Here is a 13,661-nt window from a genome sequence, read left to right as displayed (position 1 = left end):
TACTTTAGTGACTGAGACTGGATAATATGTATCCTAAAAAGAGTCCTTTTTACAAATAGCTTTTGTGGCCACACGAGTACATACACACACACACACATACACCCACACACCACCATCGCCGGGCACACACACGCATTCCACACCCCCGACTTCCCCGCCTTCACCATTGCCCGGCTCCCGCCTCTCTCTTCGCTATTTCTTTACCCACGGGCAGCCAGGAGGCGGGGCCAGCGTGGGAGATGGAGCGGGACTGCGCAGAGCAGCAATGATCACGAAACTCCGCCTCCATGCAGTAAGGAAAGCAGGCGGAGCAACGCGCTGGGCTGAGATCCGGAAATCCGGGCGGATCCTTGCTGCGTGGTCCTTGTCTGGCGTCGTTGTTCTTCCAGCAGCTCTCGGAGGCTCTGCCAGAAGTGCAGGTAAGAGACTACGCTCTCTCTCTCTCTTTTTTTTCCCCGTGGTGAGCGCTCACCTAGCCAGTAGTGCAGTGAGGATGGTTTTTTAAAGATGAAACCAGAGATGCTCGCCATCCTGGAATAGAGAGGTGGAATAGAAGCTGGCTTGCTTCTGGGGTTGTAGGGCCCGGAAAAGGGATATGGATAGCTCCATGTGTGGAGATGCGCTGAACTGCATTCTGGCGGCCACAGAGAGGCTACCAAGATGCATCCTGGTCATGTAGAGAGGCAGATCATACGCATGAGACAAAATGTCGGTTGCCTTCTTCCTTTCAGGATATTTGGCGTCATTTCGCATTACTGCCATTGCTTTCCTGTAGACAGACGCCCCCTTCCATGTTGGAGCAGATCTATTTGGATTGCGTAATTTGTAGATAGGTGTCAATCCATCAAATGGTGGTGGTGACGTCATCCCTGCCCTATAAGAAAATAATTTCCAATACAAGGCTGAACAGTACAGATTCTCCTGGCTTATTAAGGCACAGATCTTCATCGAGGCATCTCCTTGACCACCTCCATACTGGTATAGAGGCGCTCAGAAATGTGTACTGTCTAGAGGGGAGAGATCTGATGTAGAGACTTGCCCTTCTTGTGTCTACCCTTCCCCTGCAGAGTGACCAATCGACACCGTCAGCCTGAATATCAAAATGTTTAGAGACACAAGCCGATGGACGACCACACAGACTTGCCCCTCCCCCATGGCACTGGAGACTCCTCATACCCCATACCTACCCCATAAAGAATGGCTATTTTATTGATTTTTGTAAAGGTCCACCCCCAAACTGGCTCAGTACATGGGAACAGACTTTAGTCCATTGAGAGGATGTTGTGCCTCTTAAGGAGACCTCAGCATGAGAGACTCAGATTTATTCTCCCCCCTTTTGAGGTAGATAGATTCCACCCTCCAAATGATTTATAATCACCAAATTGCCAAGAGAGAGACATCTGAGCAGTAGAGGTGCAGATTACACCCCCATTTAGCCTTGACAGATAGTGACGTCACTGATTGGCCTACAATGCAGTCATCTGAACTCTCCTTATCTAACGTATAGGAGCTTAGATTCTTCTCACCTAGGGTAAAATGATGGATGCACACTTCCCAAGGTAGGAGCAAAATCATTGAGTTTATAATGGCATGGCCTTATGCCTTCCTATTTCTTAGCCATACAGAGAACCAGAGGCCCTATTCCTTTCACTACTAATATATACTGCTGACTTTAACCCACATGAAATGTACAGACACCATTCCGGTCCACCACCTATGGAAGGATTCAGAATGGCCTCCATGGGGCAAAGGTGTGCGAACCCTGCTCATTCAGAGCTGCAGGAAATAAGCATAGCAGCCGCCTCGCTCCTCATTGACTGATGAGAAAAGAGACCTAGGCTCTACCTTTTCCCATAGTTCAGTGCCTGGATCAGTGCTCTCCCATGTAGCAGCGACACACATGGCCACTGTATTGGTTTCTTTGTTCAGTGACCCAAGAAGAGAGGTACTTTCTATTGCCAGGGTGCAGACCCCAGCCACATACGGAGCTGAGATCCTCCACCCCACATCCTGAGATTTGGCATTGACCTCAACCTATGCAGACATAAGTAAGAATTCTGAGAACCTATTTCTCTAGGGATTTGTTTTTTTCCCACCTCTCTAACGGTAGGTGGCACACAGAAGCCCCCTTTGAAAAAACACACTAGCATGTCTTTTCATGAAAAAAACAAGTATCTGCTCTTCTCCCAGTGTGGAGGGGTTTAGCACTAGTCTTTTACCTAGGATGACACTACAGGTATCCCATTCAGCGTATTGGAGGCATGAGCTCCATCCAGAAAGAGAGGTTCTGATCTGCTTCTCTTAGAGTCGTACAATACAATACCCCTTCCTTGGGTGTACTCAGCTGTATCAGGCCCTAGGTCCAGTATAGCCCATTCTCCTGACTTTCCAGTTGGTAGGGCTTCCTGATTATGTTCTGTGGCATTTTATTTTGCCTTTAAGGGTCTTAAAAGGGAATTGTGTTTCCTAGGTCTGCCTTCCTCAAGTTGCTGCCTTTATTCCAAGCTCATCTTATCACCATGATGAAGCTTAGACACAGTGAGTCTCCTCTGCCACCCTCTCCCAATCCTGTGCATTCAGTATTTGTGGTTTTTGCAAGAACTTTGCCGTTTTTACTTGTTTATATATTTTGAAGTTGGCCTTGAATTTGCTGTGTAGCTGAGGCTGGTCTTGAACTCTTGATCCTCCTGCCTATACCTCCCAAATGCTGAATTACATGTTCTACCACATATGGGGTTTTTTTTTTTTGCTTTTGGTTTTGGTTTTGTGTATTTTTGTTTTTGTTTTTGTGGTTTTTTTTTTTTTGAGACTAGCCTCAAGCTCCTTTGTCATCCTGCATCAGCCTCGCAAGTATTGGGGCTGTAGGAATGTGATGTGTTGCCATGCTCTGCTCACAACTTAAAAATTACTCGGTATGACCCTGCTCGCTAGTCAGAGTCTTTTGTAGATGGTACCTTTGGCATTCTCATAATTTCTTGGAAGGTAGTTTTTCCTTTTTCCTCATTGTCATTTTACAGATGATAACATGGAGGCTCAGCAAGGTAAGTGACTGAATCTGAGGTAAACAGCAGTAATTGTTCTATGATGCTGCATAATAGGTCCCAGCATCTGTCTTCATAGCTTCTGTCTTTTAATTGATATCGTAAGTTGTATTGGTTGTGTGCAGAAGCCCCATTGAGTTTCAGTCTCACCTCCTTTTTTATTAGTTGTATAGCTTTGGCCAAGCCACTTAATTCCACTTTCCGTATTTGCAACACAGTGGTCATTAAGTATAATGTCTCTCTATATATAATTCATATATATATATAATTCATATTGTTTTGGGCATTTTATTTGTTTTGACATATAGGGTCTTTCCAGGTAGCCTGTGCTGGCTTTGAATTTGTCATCTTTCTGTCTGACTCCATCCCTGAATTGCTGTCGGAGGCACCACACCTGTCAAGAGGAATTTCTTTTTGAGTCAAAGTCTTTAGATCAAGATGGTCTCAAACTCCCTAACGTAGTTAAGGATGACCTTGAGCCCCCCCACTCCCCTAAACAGGGTTTTTTTGTTTAACTACCCCCAAGGCTGTCCTGGAACTCTCTTTATAGACCAGGCTGGCCTCGAACTCACAGAAATCACTTATCTAAGCCTCTAGAGTGCTACATTTAAAGGTGCAAGCTGCCACTACCCGGCGACCTTGAATTTCTTTTTTTTTTTAATTAAAAAAAAAACAGTCCTAGTTCCTAATCCCTCCCCTCCTCCCTTTCCCTCCACACACCTTCCCACCCCACCCTCATCTAATCCCCAGAGAAGGTAAGGCACACTGCTTTTTGGAAGGTTCAAGGCCCTCCCTACGACGTCTAGACTGAGCAAGGTATCCATCCAAAGAAAATAGGTTCCCAAAAAAACAATACATGCAGTAGGTGCCACTGCCAGTGGCCCCTCAGTCTGCCCCAGCCATACAACTGTCACCCACATTCAGAGAGACTAGTTTGGTCCTATGCTGGTTTCTTCCCAGTCATCAGCTCAGGTAGACTGTTTCAGTGGGTGCCCCCATCATGGTCTTGACCTCTTTGCTCATATTCTCACTCCTCCCACTCCTCATCTGGACTTTGGGAGCTCAGCCCAGTGCTCTGATGCCGGTCTCTGCCTCTGTTTCCATCAGTGGCTGGATGAAGGTTCTGTGGTGACATTTAAGGTATTCATCAGTCTGAGTACAGGACAAGTCAAGATGCCCCCCCCCATTGCTTAGGGCCTTAGGCGGGGTCATCTTTGTGGATTGGGGGAGCAACCTAGAATTTCTAATCTTCCTGTTTCCATTTCCTTAGTCCTTCGGTTATAGGTTTATGAAATCATGCTCAGAATAGGATTAAAAACTTCATTCTTCTGTTTATGTGTGTGTGTGTATGTATATATGCATGTATGTGTGCACTTCTATGGTTTGGGATATGTGTGGAGGTCAGAGACAACTTGTGCAAGTCAGTTCTCTCCCTGTTAGCCAAGGGGATTGAATTTAAGTCCTCAGGCTTGAGGATAAGCATCCTTTTACCCACTGAACCATCTTGCTAGCCCCAAGAGTGTGCTTTGCAGTATTTCTCAGAATGGCCTCAAATACTGGGCCCAAGGCATCCTGTTATCCTAGTCTCCTGAGGATCTGGAATTATGAAGAATTAATGAATTTAAAGAGACAGAATGGTTAGAACAGTGCCTGGCCCTTTGTAAGCACTTTCTGTAAGTACAATCATTTCTTCATTTCCATAGGAGACTATTTTCAAGGTCTCTGGCAGATAGAAAATTAGTGAATGTTCAAGCCCCTTCTGTAACATAGCATAGTATTTGCATCTAGTCTACACATATCTTCGCCTGTATTTTAAAACATTTCCAGGTTATCGTAATAATCTAATACCATGCAAATCATATGTAGATGGTTATTAGACCTGTTTAGGAAATGATGACAAATGATACCCAGTACAGAAACAGTTTCTTTAAAAATTCATTTTGAAATTCATAAAAATTCATTTATGTCCATTGTGCATGTGCACGCCATAGTACATGTGTGAAGGAAGGTCAGAGGACAACTTTCAGGAGTGAGTTCCTTCCTTTTACCATGTGGGCCCCGGGGATCGAACTCAAATCATCAAGCGTAGTGGCAAGTTTCTTTACCCACTGAGCCATCTTGCTGGCCCCTAGATGCAGTTACTGTTTCACAGTTAATTGAGTCTGTAGATGTATCACCCATAGGTATACAGAGCCAACTGTGTAACAAGTATTGGATTAGAAATTTTACACCTTTAATCTCAGCAGAGAGAGAGAGAGAGAGAGACCTGAGTTCTAGGCCAGCCTCATTGATTATGATTATGCATACTTAAATTCCTAGCACTCAGGAGACAAAAATAGGAGAAATTTGCAAATTCAAGGCCAGTCTTAATTACATAGGCGATTTAAGCCATTTTAGATTATATAGCATTCTGCCAACATTCAGACTCTTGATCCTTGGAGTTTAACTCCTTAAAAGATGCTGCCACCACACTGCCTAATATCTAAATGTTAGATTTTTTTTTAACTGAAACAGACCGTGTGGACACATTGCTGGTCCTTTAGCCTTCAGGACTTGATCCTCTCCTCTCCCTTTTTTTTGATGCAGGTTTTCTCTGTGTAGCCCTGGCTGTACTGCCCAGCTTCTTTTTTTTTTTTTAATTCTCAATGTTTTTATTAAGGTAGGACTTCACTCTGTAGCTCAGTCAGCCCCAACTCACAATGTAAATAGCTTGGGACTTGGAGCAGTTCTCCTGTCCCTGCCTCTCAAGGGCTGAGATTACAGGCGTGAGCGACTACACCCTGCTGGGGGAGTTTTATAGAATATTTAGGTACATTTTCTGTGGTTTTGGGTATCAAAACTTAGGACCTTGTGTGTGCTAGGTAAGTGATCTATAACTGAGTCTACCATTACATATTTTATTTGAACAGTTTAGAATGGTTATTTAAAGGGGGTTGTGTTTTATAATTTAAATTTACAGTAACAAGGCCTGGTGATTCTCACCTTTGATCCAGCTTGCTGGGGACAGAAGCAGGATTTCTGCAAGTTTTAGGTCAGCCTGAGTTGCATATTGAGATGCTTCTCAAAAAAGAAAAAGAAATCTAGACTGGAGGGATGGCTTATTGGATAAAGTATGTTCCGTGTAAGCATGGAATCTAGAGTTCATATCCCTGGGACCCACGAAGAAGCTGGGTAGGCATGGCAGCCCCTTGTTATCCCTGAACTCCAGAGGCAGAGACAGCAGTCCCCAGGGCCAAGCTGGCTCGGTAAGGCTAGCCAAATTAGTGAGCTCTGGGCTCAATGGAGAGACCCTTCAAGAGCAATTGAAGAAGACACGCGTGGTGAACTTTGGGCCTCCACAGCCACATGTGCCCCACACTTGCAGACACAACATGTCAGCACATGCATCCCATCCACACCTTCATGCAAAGTGAAAAAGCAAACTATTGCCGGGCGGTGGTGGCGCATGCCTTTAATCCCAGCACCCAGGAGGCAGAGGCAGTCGGATCTCTGTGAGTTCGAGGCCAGCCTGGTCTAGAAAGAGCTAGTGCCAGGACAGGAACCAAAAGCTACAGAGAAACCCCGTCTCGAAAAATCAAAAGAAAAAAAGAAAAAGCAAACTATTAGTTGGCTATGGAGTTTAATATCTGTACTCCTACCACTTGGGATGCTGAAACAGGAGGATTGCTAGGAGTTCGACTCCAGTCTGGGATAAGAAGTGAGACCCTATCTCAGAAACTCAAAGTCCCAAACCCCAATATTTAAAATTGCAAATGTTGGTTGCCAAGGTTTATAACCTTGAAGTAGCCTGCTTGCTGGGCAGTTGATTAATAAGCATGAGCAGAGGTATCCTGGTTGTGCAACACAGGGGAAAGGAGCTGGACACGATGTGGCTGGATGAATAAGCAATGAGTAAAAGGTTTGTGTATCTGGGAGATTGGACACATAAACCTGCAGATGGGAAAGTGCTATCTGAGGTTACTTTGCAAAGTCCAGGACACTGTAGATGGTGTCCCCTTCAGTGTAGTCACATGAATGGATGAGATGGAGCGGAGATCCTTAGCGGTGAGGATATCAAGGAAGTGGGAAACCCAGGTTATTGGAAGGGCTACCTGGTGACCTCCAAGTGGATGATGACTGAAATTGTTTGGAGAGCAAAGTTATGACCTGTGTATTTCAGTAAATGAAGAACAGACCCAGCAGAATGATAGGTACCCCGGAAGAGTAGCAGGGATTTTATTCTATTTTTTCCTTTTTAACAAGAGGGCACAAATGATTCCAGTCTGACAAGGGTGAGTGAGGGACATCTATCTGTACCTTCTGGTTTTAAGATTAATGTGCCAGAAAGAGCATCATCTTTTGAAAAATCTTAAAAGTAAAGCTTTGTGATTGGGAGAGTTGAGACCAAGGGCAGGAGGCTGAGCAGTTGTGCCCGAGCAGAGGCTCAAGGCATCTGAGAGTGCTGGTCCTCTCTGTACAGGTGTTCCAGAGGCCATCAAGGTAAGTTAGATGCCAGGGAAGAGGAGGGAGCACACAAATGAAGTCACTGCAGCTATGTGTATACCAGGGCCATTTGGGTGAGGAGGACTATGGGAGGTGAGAGGTAAATTATGGGGTGATGGGAGAGTTGATGATTTCAGGCCTAGATGTTAGTAGATGCAGGCAATGGGCCTTAGAAACCAAATTTTTTTAAAATCATGCAGCTCCAGTTACTGGGTAGAGCCTGCCTCTGCCTCCCAAGTGCTGGGATCAAAGGCATGTGCCACCACTGCCTAGCATGACTCCCCTCTGTAAAACAAAAACAGGTCTTCAACATTCAGAATAAGAACTTTGACCTGCCTGCCAGCTACAAAGTGGTAGATGCTCTTCCTTAGGAACTGTAGTAAAGCCAGTGAGTGACCAGAGGCTCCCGAGTGTTGCAGTGCTGAGGAGTGACTGACTATCTCTTCCCACTCTTCCTTCTCTTCTTTGAAGAAGATGCTGTCCTTTTTGAGTGATGTCTTTTCTTTCATTGCATGCCGGCATCAGTGCCAGGGCTCTGCCACCAAGGCAGTTAGGGAGATGGAAATTGTTGGGTAAAAATACCGAGACCTAGTTCATTCTAGCTGTCACATTCTTTTTGTTGCAACTAAGTGCTTTAGAAGTGAGGGAGACCTGAGTTCTAGTTTGTTGTTTTCAAACAGGGAAATTGCCTGGGCTTGGTAGCTCACTCCTGTATTCCCACTACTTGGGAGGCTGAGGCAGGAAGATTGCTACAAGTTCAAGACCAGCCTGTGCTACATTATGAGACTCTGTGTTTTCATCCCCTCCCCCCAGGGAAATTTGCTACATTCACATTTGTTATGGCAACTGTATTCTGGTCAAACATCTACTATCACATGCATTTATTATTTTCTCTTACTCCCTACTTTTTGCTAAACTAATAGCATGATTAAACTTGTCTTTCTCCATTGTGTTACCAAAGTTAAATAATACCTTTTTTAATCCTACCCATTCAGAGTGAGACTTGTAGCACATTTTTTTTTTTTTTTTTTTTTGGTTTTCCGAGACGGGGTTTCTCTGTAGCTTTGGAGCCTGTCCTGGAACTAGCTCTTGTAGACCAGGCTGGCATTGAACTCACAGAGATCCACCTGCCTCTATCTCCCGAGTGCTGGGATTAAAGGCGTGCGCCACCACCGCCCAGTTTGTAGCACATTTTATGCATTTGGTTTTCCAGTGTCCATCTCTTGATTCTTGGAGTTTGTTGAAATTGATGTCTTAGATCTGCACTAGTTCCTTAGGTTATTCTTCTTGGTTTTAAGTTATAGTTCTAGGCTACATCACCAATTTTCTTAGGTCTATTAATAAGTTTTAAGCAATTTCCTGTTTAGCTGTATTTTGTTTTCTTTGCTTTGCAGCCTTTATTCTGATTTAATTTGGGTTTTTATCTTCTACTCCTCCCCTTTTCCTCCTCTTCCTCCCACGCTCACTTGGGCCTTGAACATGTTGAATACATTTTCTGCCATAGCCTGTTAGGTTTAGTTTTTGGCAGTAGTTTTGCCAGAAAGGAAATACTTTTACATAACAGTGATCAGATAGAGGATTTTGGCTTGGGACATGGTCAGTCCCTTTCCCCAGGACTTATTGAATATCCTAATCTAATGCTTTAACTTTGAAACTTTTGGCATGCCCATATGATGTCTCAAGTAAGAAATTCTATACTTTGAAATTTTGTTATGTGCACAGAATTATTGAAAATTAACTTTGGTTTTTGTGTTTAAGGTATATGTGAAACATAAATTAATTTTATAGTTTAACTTGGCTCACTTCCCCAAAGATTAGCCCAGACTGGTCTTGAGTTTACTGTATTAGCCAATGAGTAATGCTGAATTTCTACTTCTTCTGCCTCCACCTCCCAAGCGCTGATATTACAGATGTGCATCATCTTACTGGTTATTTTTGTGGTGTTAGATAAAGAACCCAGGGCTTTGTGCAAGTGAGCCACATCTGCAATTCTTCTCTCATGATATCTCATTGTTTGTATGTAAACATTCCAAACTGGAAAAATCAAAATCTAAAACTCTTCTGATGAAAAGTGTTTTGGATGAGAGATATAACTCCTCAACCATGGTGGCTTCTCTGTTAACTGTACTGGCTTCTCTGTCAACTGTACTGACTTCTTTGTCAGCTGTAGTGGTTTTTCTGTTGTGTTCAGAGCCTGCTTTTCTTTTGTTTGTTGGGAAATTTAATTTGCATACTTGTACTTGTAAAGCTTTTCTCTTTCCTTTTTTTTTTTTTTTTTTTTGGTTTGTTGAGACAAGGGTTTCTTAGTGTAGTCCTGGCTGTCCTGGAACTTGCTCTGTAGACGAGGCTGCTTCAAACTCAAAACATTGGGTAGGTGGGTGATAACTCTTGTTTTTCTTCTCTCTCTTCTTACAGAGAACAAAAAACCAGGTAAAGGTTCCAAAGGCTGTAAGAAGGTAAGTAGGCCTTACCTTCAGGTGAAGTATGTGCATTGTTGGGGGTCAGGTCAGTAGTTATCGGGTGAGTCTGCACAAAGCCCCCCTCATTGGGATGAACACATCTGGCTTTATCTCCCACTCATGGCTGCAACTGTCACCTGCATATATGAAGTTCCTTCCAAAAGCTATCTACTGCTTTGTGCTTCGGTTACTTATTAGGGGTTATTGCCATCCCTGTGTATTTTGGTATCAAATTCAGGGCCTTGAGCATACCAGACAAGTGATCTACCACTGAGCCACATATCCTCAGCCCCCAAGTTCTCAGCTCTTGGTACTCTGGGCCCCAAGATTTCCTTTTGGGAGCTATTTGTCAAAAAAGGGTTCCCTTTGGCATTGAGCAATCGTCTTGGCTGCTTCTGTCCCCTCCATTTCCTGCCAGTCCTTACCTGGCTAGTGGAGAAGTGTCTTGCCCTTTCTAGATAAGCAGATTTCTGGAGAGAACCCCCATCCCGACAATATTCCCTGCTCCTCGGATTTCTGTGGATTCATTAACGGCTCAATTTTTTTTTTCTTGTTTGCTAACTGGCCTGCACAGCAGAATGGGAAGAAAGCAGCACCCCGACCACCCTCTGCTCCCCAGGTTGTTCATGGTAATGATCATGCCAGCAGGGAGGCCGAATTAAAGAAGAAAAGGGTGAGCCTTTTGTCTTGGTGATGGCCTGGTTTGAGTGTCCTAGCTGCATAAGCGTTGTGCGGAAGGGCGGGGCTTCTTGATGGGCGGGGCTTCTTGATGGGCGGGGCTTCTTGATGCTCTTGTGGTTGGGCTTGGGCATGAGCCGAGTTACATTGATAGTGCTTTTAAGTTTTCCGTTTGCTCGCCTTGTTCTCCCTCCCAGTTCATTGCTGCCTGGCTGATGTTCTCAGTGTTCCACTCAAACCTCTGCTGCTGGCCTTCCTCTGCACGCCCTCTGTCACATTTGAGACCATGCTTCCCTTAAAGCCCTCTCATTTGGACTTTGAACTCTCCCCTTCTTGGCTGTTGCCTTCCTCTGTGATTAGTCCTGTGCAGTTTCTTGCTGCTTTTGTTCTGTTTTGTTGGTTGGTTGAGGCAGGGTCTTGCATTGTTGCCCAGGCTGGTCTTGAATGCCTAGGCTCATGATCTTTCCCCCTCCAACCCTGAGGAGCTGGGCTACAGGTGTTTGCCAGTGTAGCAGCTGGTACAGCCTATGACCTTGTCCTTGTTTTTTTTATTTTTATTTATTTATTTTTTTTCTAGACAGGGTTTCTCTGTGGTTTTGGAGCCTGTCCTGGAACTAGCTCTTGTAGACCAGGCTGGTCTCGAACTCCCAGAGATCCGCCTGTCTCTGCCTCCCGAGTGCTGGGATTAAAGGCGTGCGCCACCACCGCCCGGCCCTTGTCCTTGTTTGGACTTAAGTGTTTTTCTTTTTGGAATGCTTCTCTCTCTGCTTCCCAGGTAATTTTTTATTTTTCTTTTATTCTTTCCGATTTTTAGTAGTTTAAAACATATGCCTTTTTTCTTTTTTTATTTGTGGTGGAGGGAGCGGTGGGAGCGGTAAGTGTGGGCTGCCCCTCCCACCAGCATGGTGAGATCTGTAGCGTTCAGAGGACAGCTTTTGGCAGTCAGTTTTCTCCGTCACCATATGTTCTAGAGATTGAACTCAGGGGGTCAGGCTTGTGTGGCAAGACTTTTTACCCAAGGAGCTACCTTATTAGCCCCCCTTTTTGTTTTTTGAGACTGGTTTGCTGTATAGTTCTGGTGGCCTAGAGTTCACTGTGTTGTCCTGACTGGCCTTGACCTAATGGCAATTCTCCTGCCTCAATCTCTCAAGTTGCTGGATTTATAGCTGTGTGCCACTACACCCAGCTCTTCTTTTAATTTTTTTCCACTCTCCATTCCTTAGTTTCTCTGTGTTTTTTCTCAAATATTCTTGTTCTCCTGACTGTCCTGTTCTTGTATCCCCACTCCTTCCTGCCTCTGGACAGCAGACCTACTCAGCCCCAGTCACAGTATGTGTTTGTTTCTCAGGTTGACGAGATGAGGGAGAAGCAACAGGTTGCCCGGGAGCAAGAGCGACAAAGGCACAGGACCATGGAGAGCTATTGTAAGGATGTCCAGAAACGTCAGGAGGAGTTTGAACATAAGGTAAGAGAGCAGCTCTTGCTGGCCTGTGCAATTGGAGTGGATTGCAGTTTTACTGTAGAGGAAGAAATGGCTCTGTAGTGAGACCCTGTCTCAAGAACAAAAGAGAAGAAGAAAGAGTATAAGGTCAGTAGAGGAAAGGGATGAGTGCATAGAAGGAGAACTGGGAGAGAGAGGTAAGATAAGAGGGAGGATATGCCTGTGACCACACATGTAGGCAGTGCCTCTCCCAGCTTGAGCCTAAAGATGGAGCGGCCGTGGGGTAGGGACCAGGAGAGCTATAACTGGAGAATATGGCAGGAGGGGCATATGAAGGGGAGACTGAGAGACAGAGTGGATGCAGATTATCTGGCCTTCCTGGGGTGACCTTTCCCCCTTTCTGGCCTTCATTGTCCCACAAACACGATGTGCACGTGCAGCTCCAACACCTCTGCTGACTTCCACTCAAGGTTTGGTTTCCTGCTCTCATGTGCCTCATGGATTGTTTTTTTTTTCACACCTTACTCTTATCCTGCCTTTTCCACACTCTTGTGACCAAGCAGGCCTTTGACTGCTGCTCAAATACACATGCGCACATAGGTGTACACACAGATCCCATAATCTGTCTACTTTTGTTCTAGTTTCCCGGCATTTTTGGTTGTTGGCAGTGCTACTTTAAAAAATTAAAATTTATTATTATAGTGTGTATGTGAGAGAGGGGGAGAGAGAATCTGGATATGAGAGAGAGAATCTGCATGTGTGTGTGAGAGAGAGAATCTGCATATGAGAGAGAATGTGTGTGTGAGAGAGAGAGAAAATCTGCATATGAGAGAATCTGTGTGTGTATGTGTGTGAGAGAGAAAGAGAGAGAAAGAGAGAGAGAATGCATGTGGAGAGAGAAAGAATCTGCATGTGAGGGAGAATTTGCGTGTGTGTGTTTGTGTGTGTGTGTGTGTGAGAGAGAGAGAGAGAGAGAGAGAGAGAGAGAGAGAGTGTGGGTAGATGCATGCGCCACACATGTGTATGGAGGCCTTTATGGAGTTAGTTGTATTGTTCCACCATGGTTCCAGGAACTGAACTCAGATCAACATACTTCACAGCAAGCGCTCCTATTCAAGGCTACTTTTAGGTGTTCTGGGACTCACAAGTATCCTTTAGCTTCCTGTGGTTTTTAAAAGCCTTGTTGGTTTTCATGTATCTTCCTTCCTTCCTTTCTTATCTTCTTTTCTTTGTTCCCTTCCTTTTTGTATCTACTTGCCCCTTATCCCCCTAGACTATTATTCTCATTTTTTTCTTCTTTAGGAGGAAGTTTTGCAGCAACTAAATATGTTTCCTCAGTTGGATGATGAGGCCACACGGAGGGCCTATTACAAGGAGTTTCGTAAGGTAGGAGGGCTCATTTCTTCTTTTTTCTTTGTTTTGTTTTTAGATGAGGAATTGTTCTTTATCCTAGGCTAACCCAGAACTCACTGTGTACCCCAGACTGGCACCGAGCTCCGTGCAGTTCTCTTGTCTCACCATCACAAGTATTAAGATGATAGACTGAGCTACAGAACAAGT

The 13,661-nt window shown here is 44.6% G+C and overlaps 1 protein-coding gene across 2 annotated transcripts in view; it reads left to right on the top strand.

Moving 5' to 3' along the window:
• The first annotated feature begins 213 nt into the window (after positions 1-213).
• Gnl3l (G protein nucleolar 3 like) overlaps positions 214-13,661 on the top strand; it is a 30,537-nt gene continuing 17,089 nt past the window's right edge. Inside the window, exons 1-6 of one of the 2 annotated variants that reach the window (XM_005358877.2) lie at positions 214-419; positions 2,471-2,538; positions 9,939-9,979; positions 10,560-10,655; positions 12,009-12,125; positions 13,404-13,487. In XM_005358877.2, coding sequence (XP_005358934.1) covers positions 2,520-2,538; positions 9,939-9,979; positions 10,560-10,655; positions 12,009-12,125; positions 13,404-13,487 — 357 coding nt within the window. In that variant the 5' untranslated portion in view covers positions 214-419; positions 2,471-2,519. Of the gene's footprint in view, positions 420-2,470; positions 2,539-9,938; positions 9,980-10,556; positions 10,656-12,008; positions 12,126-13,403; positions 13,488-13,661 lie in introns of both variants that reach the window. The other variant, XM_005358876.2, reaches the window with a different exon arrangement.

The sequence above is a fragment of the Microtus ochrogaster genome, chromosome X, assembly GCF_000317375.1.
Source record: "Microtus ochrogaster isolate Prairie Vole_2 chromosome X, MicOch1.0, whole genome shotgun sequence".
In the NCBI taxonomy this organism is placed as follows: Eukaryota; Metazoa; Chordata; class Mammalia; order Rodentia; family Cricetidae; genus Microtus; species Microtus ochrogaster.
Note: the sequence above shows the minus strand (reverse complement) of the source record. Positions and strands in the feature narration are given on the sequence as shown.